This window comes from Hibiscus syriacus, unplaced genomic scaffold (genome assembly GCF_006381635.1).
Source record: "Hibiscus syriacus cultivar Baekdansim isolate YM2019G1 unplaced genomic scaffold, ASM638163v2 tig00110202_pilon, whole genome shotgun sequence".
In the NCBI taxonomy this organism is placed as follows: Eukaryota; Viridiplantae; Streptophyta; class Magnoliopsida; order Malvales; family Malvaceae; genus Hibiscus; species Hibiscus syriacus.
The window spans coordinates 193,805-200,927 of record NW_024062625.1 but is presented as its reverse complement, the minus strand read 5'-3'; the positions used below and the strand labels follow the sequence as shown (position 1 = coordinate 200,927).

Sequence of the window (7,123 nt, the reverse complement as noted above, 5' to 3'; positions counted from 1 at the left end):
TGCATGGTTTTCTATTATTTTATTTTAGTCATCTGATGAATGTATTTTTTTTCTTTTCGAGATTGGCTACTGATATTTATGATCTTCCATTTTGGTCCTATATGTATGCTTTATTTACGATTCTAGTGCTCATTTTATGCGATTTTCTTGTTTCATGCCATCATATTTATTTTATTAATGTTTATGATCTCAAATTTACTTTAAACTTATTTTTGTGACTATGTTACGAATGAATGCATATAGATATTGTTTTATGTTGTACCATTAAGTATGTTTTATGTATTACATATTTATTTTACGTATATTATTATATATATTACTTTATTATATATTTATATAATTCTACATGTAATATATATTGTGTAAATGTCATATTTTATCTCTTAGTACATTTATAATAAATGTTATGTTCTATGCTAAATGTTATGAAAAAAATATATGTATAGATTTTATTAAGTAAAATAAAATTAAATGCTTTATTTTGTTATATTGTATTTTGGTCCTTGTGTTATGGTATGATTTTATTTTATTTGATCACTTATATTTGTGTGATAATTATTTTTGGTCTTTTGCTTTTATTGTGTTTATATTTTTACCATTCTAGTTTAAATTTTCATCATCTAGCATGATTAATATAATTTGGATTAATTAGTTTTTTTATTTTGTTGAATCAAATTATTTTAATATTGAATTCTTAGGAAAAAAAATATTATATTCCTTTCATTTCAGTTGGAAATAGAAATATTCGTCCTAAAATATTTTAGGGATTATTTTCTCTTCGATTGGAAATATTGGAATATTTTCTATTTATCTTTAGAATTTTTCGTTCAATAAAATTGCATTGTTAAATTTGGAATAAAGGGATCGTAACTTAAATTTATATTCGAATTCTTAGATTTCCACTATTAGAGGCAAATTATAATTGATGGATACAAATTTTGGCGTTGTGGGGATGCTTATCCTTCCCCACACGTAATCGATCCTCGAACCTATTTTTTATTTCAAAAAGAATGAATCTCTTATTATACGTAGACTAGTAAATTTTTGAAAATGATGTTTTTTTTAAATCTCTTTTAAAAGAAAATTTTTAGGTATTCAACCTACTTAATTCAAAATGTTGATGGCGACTCCAAAACATTCCAAAATCCTTTTCAAAGAAAACCCCAAATCGTACTAAATTTTCCCCCTGCTTCCGGGCGAAAAACGGTGTCGACAACTTCCTACTGGGATAGAAGCAAACACTGCCGTAGGCCAAACTAAATGATTATTGATCGTTATAATCTACAATTAGAATTAAAAGAGCTCATGACAGGAATTTCAGAGTAACAAAAACATTATTCGTTGAACAAAACAGTAATGATAGTAACATTGTTGTTTCAACTCTTTCCTAGGGAGCCCATCATCATCATCATCAATGTCATCATGTGATACAAACTAAATATGTTTCAAAATGAAAAGTAGAAGAGAACTAAAAGGTGCCAGAAATGGTAGGAGAGTAGCCGATAATGTCTTCACTTAAAATATCTTAAAAAGCAGCCCACCATGTGTAGCAAAGAAGGGAGCAAAGACAAGTGATTCAACAGCCATTAGCTTGATGAGGATGTTCAGTGAGGGTCCAGATGTATCCTTTAAAGGGTCTCCAATGGTGTCACCGATAACAGCTGCCTTATGAGGATCTGATCCTTTAGGACCAAGAGTTCTTGCATGTTCTGAAGCACCAGCCTGCATTTCACAAAATCCAGAGTAAGAATTTAGAGACATTACTTAAAAATGCTAATCATAAATCATATGCGGAACTCATGGAAGTTGGTCAGTATGCGGATACCTCAATGTACTTCTTCGCATTATCCCAAGCACCCCCTGTGTTGGATGCAGAGATAGCAATCTGCAAACGTTACCCAAATAAAATAGATTAGAACGAACCTTCTATAGGAAACAGAGCAGCAAGTTAAATATGTATTTCCAAATCATAAAACTGTGGTAATACTGAATATTTGAACTTGTTAACTTTACCTGGACACCAGAGACAAGGGATCCAGCAAGGACACCAGAGAGAGTTTCCACACCAAAAAAGATCCCAACAACAAGGGGTGTGAGCATAACAAGGGCACCAGGCGGGATCATTTCTTTGATGGAAGCATCAGTAGAGATCTTAACACAGGTAGCATAGTCAGGTTTAGCAGTACCCTCCATGAGACCTGGGATTGTGTTGAATTGTCTGCGGACTTCCTCAACCATTTTCAAAGCTGCACTTCCCACACTCTTCATGGTCATAGCAGAGAACCAATAAGGAAGCATTGCCCCAACAAGCAAACCAATAAAAACTTTAGGGGTCAATACATCAACTGTCGAAATAGCAGCACGGCTAACAAAGGCACCAAAGAGGGCAAGGGACACAAGGGCTGCTGAACCGATGGCGAAACCCTGGGAACAAATGCAGGGTGTTCAAGCAAACATATAAAGCTATATCAAGCAAAAATTGCAGCTATAGTTTAACCTTAGCATGAAAACTACTTATCACAGTTACAAACTACATAAAAAATCATAGCTGGTCAATGAGAAAAATTACTCGTGAAGAATTTTTAAGGAAGCAGGATGCATTGAAAAACAATTAATAATCGGTAATCAAGATACTGAATAACGCCTAAATTTCGTCTATACTAAGGTAAAAAATTAGGACATGACAAGCAAATGTAAGCTCCTTTGATAGATAGACCAGAGCAACACTTTCCCAAAGGCACAAGTGTCAACTACAACAAATAAACCTTCCTTTATGACTAGTAATGTTGAACCAACACAGAGATGCCATGAATAAAATAAAATGATAAAAAGAAGCCTTGTGCTTGAATGGGTAAAAAAAACCTTTCCAATAGCAGCAGTGGTGTTTCCAGCAGCATCAAGAGCATCAGTTCTCTCTCGTATTCTGTGGCTCATGCCAGCCATCTCAGCAATGCCTCCAGCATTGTCGCTAATCGGACCATAAGCATCAATAGCCAATCCAGTGGCTATGGTGCTCAACATTCCAAGGGCAGCAACAGCAATGCCGTACATAGCAGCAAAGCTAAAGCTGACAAAAATACTGACTGCGATAGCAAATATAGGAATAATGCAAGACTTGTAACCCAATGCAAGACCGAAAATAACATTAGTTGCAGCTCCAGTCCTGCAGGAATCAGCAACGTCTTGTACAGGGCTGCAGGAGAAAGTACAGAAAGTATTAAAATCAATAAAACTAAAGGACTAGTCGAAGAAAAAAAATAATGCCGTCAAGACCAGTTACCTATATGCATTGCTGGTATAGTACTCGGTAACAAAACCAATAATAAGACCAGCCCAAAGACCGACAGCAACACATAGGAATAGTTGCCTGCAGAAGAAACTCAATGATAAGAACTCTAACACAATCATACAACTAATGATATTTGTCAACAAAAGAAGCACCTAGTGCTTACCAGTTCTTCACAGCTTTCTGCTCTCCAAAGTTGAAAATGGTAAAGGAAGATGGAAGAGCTATCCAACTAACAACCGCAATTCCAATTGTCATGAGAACAGTGGAGATGATAAGTTGCCTCTTCAATGATGGTTCAATTTCCTTAACAGCCTTAATCTCGAAGAAGTCAGTTGCGAATAAGGTTGTGATTAAACAAACAATGATACCAACAGAGCTGATGATGAGAGGATATAGCATTGGAGTAAACTCATGATTGATGCCAAAAGAAGAGATGGAAGCAACAACAAGTGCAGCACATGATGATTCAGCATAAGAACCAAAAAGATCGGATCCCATTCCCGCTATGTCACCAACATTATCTCCAACATTGTCAGCAATCACCTGAAAACATAAGAGCAACTCAGTCACAACCCAAGACAAGGAACCAAAACTCAGTCTTAGAATTTAAAGAGCTATATAACATATTCATAGATACATGTTACTTACAGCTGGGTTTCTAGGATCATCCTCAGGAATGTTCCTTTCAACCTTGCCAACAAGGTCAGCACCAACATCAGCAGCTTTGGTATAGATACCTCCACCAACTCTACCGAAAAGAGCCATGGATGAACCTCCAAGCCCATAACCAGTGATTGCCTCAAAAAGACCACCCCAATCATCACCATAGTAGATCTTGAATAAGTTGATAGCAATGTAAAGCACCAAAAGACCATTTGCAGCAAGAAGAAAGCCCATGACAGCACCAGATCTAAATGCAGTGATAAATGCCTTCCCAACTCCCTTTCTTGCCTCCAGAGTGGTTCTAGCATTTGCATATGTGGCTATTTTCATCCCAAGAAAGCCAGAAACAATTGAAGTGACAGCACCAAGTAAGAAAGATATTGTGCTGAATGCAGCAGTGGCAAGAGCAGGCTTGCACATCTTAGATTGGTCATATGTGCAAGGTTGACTCTTTGTGCTGAAACCCTCTACCGAGCCAAGGAAAACAAAAATCAAGATTGCAAAAGCAACCATGAAAAATCCAACATACTGGTACTCGGTGAAAAGAAATGAGGTCGCCCCTGTAAGCTCATAAATCCAAAAATTAGCTAACAGGTAAAGTCTTTCCAATTATTGCCAACAGAGAAGACAATAAACAGAGCAACTAGATATAACAGTAATGTAACGAGACTATATTGCTATAGCATTGTCTCTTTTACAAGCAAAAGTTTTCTTAATACCATCCAAGCTTCTTCGACAAGTTTCCACTTTCCAGAATCAATGGCATAACAGATAGAGTTGAAATAATTCGCCTCCAACATAAAACTAACTGCATTTTCTTATACAAATTTGTTGATAGCAAATTAAAATTTATTGGATCTAAATAAATTTTGAATTTCAAGAACAACACTATTTAAAAAGAGGAACAAGGAAATGGTCCACCAGAAAATAGTTCACTGCATTCCAACCTTCCAAAAGTGAAATAAAGTGTTGAGCATATCATATCATGAAATACGTCACGTGCTCAAATCAGATTTAACTATGACAAATATTTCAGACAAAATAATTAAATCATCCAACTTTCATGTCTTTGTTTTGAACCAAAATTAAAACTTTTTGTGTCTTTGTTAAGTAAGACTTCCAGATCCGCTATAAGTTCTAAATCTGCTACAAACTCCTTTAATTCCATTTCAATATATCATCTGCTACAAACTTAAAACTAAAAACCGAATAAATAGGATTTAAAGAGGCCTAGAACTCAATTATATCCTCAATTTGCCAGGAAAAAAGAACCAACAACTTGAAACAATGTTGACAGTGAGACATAAATGTTAAATACACGTGGGTCCAAACTGCAGATTCCACCCATCTTACACTTCGATCTGAAGAAAACATTCATTGAAGCACATTTTTATATGAAGACAGCTTGCAGATGCTGTAGTTTTTCATGGGTTTTCAATATATATATATGACATTTTTTTAAAATCAAGTACTTTTAACATAGAAAAACATGAAGAAACGCAAAGCACGTGCTCCAACTCTTTCTTTTCCCCGTAAAAATTCACAAAACGACACAAAACTTTTGCAGACAACCCAAAAAAACGCCCAGAAACCAAACATTATGTAAAACACAATGAGAAACAAAAGATCCAATCTAAGCTTCAAGAACATAAACTCAAAATGATTCACACCAAGAAGAAGAGATCCAGCTTTTATCAAAATAACCATTTCAATTAATTAATTTAAACATGGAAATGGGCACAAAACCCCAAAAGGAAAACACGGAAACTCAAAAGAACTAGTAAGACTAAAAATATAGATCATTAAAAAAACAGATATCATTCACTTAAAACACATAAAAATGAAAAAAGCAACAACCTTCAGAGATGGCGCTTTGAATTTCAGCACATTTAATAACAACATTATGATCATTAAGTCCTTCTTCTTCCTCAATGAGGTGATCTGCGTAGTCGTGTTTCCCACCCGCACCGTTGTTTCTGGGAGAACTAGGAGACAGCTTCACATTGGAAACGAGAACCCATTGTAGGAGCGAAAAGGCAATTCCAATCACGGCGCAAACGGGAATCAGAATCTCGGTTCCGAGATCTGTCAAAATAGAAGCCGCCATGCTAACTACCCACCCAAAGATCAAAAGACCACCAAATACGAGTTATGACTAAGGAAGGAAGGAGAGGAGATAGAGAATTCTTTTTCAATAGAGAGGATGAAAATGGCTGAGAAATGAGAGTTTATATACACGAAAAAGTTCGCGGCATTGCGGTGAAAACTAAAGTTAATGAATGGAAATGTGTGAAAATAAATATTTTTCGCTTTTTTTTTTCTTTCTCCATTTCCTATTAAACCATGTCAATACGAATGGTTTACGATTTTCGTCGAATTTGTTTATTTATTAGAATTATTTATTCACTATATAATTTTTAACATAATTTTATAATTTATTATCTTTATATAAAAATTATACGAATTAAAGTATAATGGGAAAATAAATGAAAGCATGTGCAACATGTTTATGGGATATGCAAATGAAGAGTTGCTTTCTTTGTTAAGTCTCATTATTCCCCCTTTTCTGGCGTCACATGTTAATGAAGTTTAATCTTTATGATTATGTGTCAACGGTCTCTTATTTTTACTAATTAAAAATGAATTTTATACAGAGGGATAATTCTGGTACTGAATTGGAAATTAAAAGTAATTAAATGTCCAAACTACAATAATTATGGAACAAATAGATATTTATGATTTATAGTGCTGAGGTTCCGCTTTTTCAGTGAACAGTGTACATGCAACCTATATTTAGATGGAGAAGATGAGATCGGGACCCTTCACCCAAAGCGGGTGCCACCTGCTTCCGGACCCACTCTTCTTCGAATCTTAAACTTTTATTGCACCAAATCCCTGCTTCTTTGTTTACTCCATTTTAGATTTAAACTTTTAACTAATTTTAAAATTTAGATCAAATTAAACATCTTATACAAATTTTATATTAGGAAATTTGAATAGAAAACAAATTATTTATAATCTTTTGAAGAGAAATAATACATATTTACTCTTTTTGGTATGAAAGAACTTGGAGAAGAATGAACCAAGGTCTTTACTTATTTTCTCTTTTGATCTGATTTATAAATGTTAATGCAGTTTCTATTTCGAGAGAGAAGATAAAATATTAGTCAC

The 7,123-nt window shown here is 34.4% G+C and overlaps 1 protein-coding gene across 1 annotated transcript; it reads right to left on the bottom strand.

Moving 5' to 3' along the window:
* Positions 1 to 1,315: 1,315 nt before the first annotated feature.
* LOC120218991 (pyrophosphate-energized vacuolar membrane proton pump-like) lies at positions 1,316 to 6,158 on the bottom strand. Its single transcript, XM_039215855.1, has 8 exons — positions 5,810 to 6,158; positions 3,938 to 4,512; positions 3,453 to 3,832; positions 3,281 to 3,367; positions 2,863 to 3,193; positions 2,014 to 2,424; positions 1,826 to 1,885; positions 1,316 to 1,722 (listed from the first exon to the last, which is right to left on the bottom strand). The coding sequence occupies exons 1-8, from the start codon at positions 6,057 to 6,059 to the stop codon at positions 1,516 to 1,518; spliced, it is 2,301 nt and encodes a 766-aa protein (XP_039071786.1). The 5' UTR covers positions 6,060 to 6,158; the 3' UTR covers positions 1,316 to 1,515.
* Positions 6,159 to 7,123: the final 965 nt, after the last annotated feature.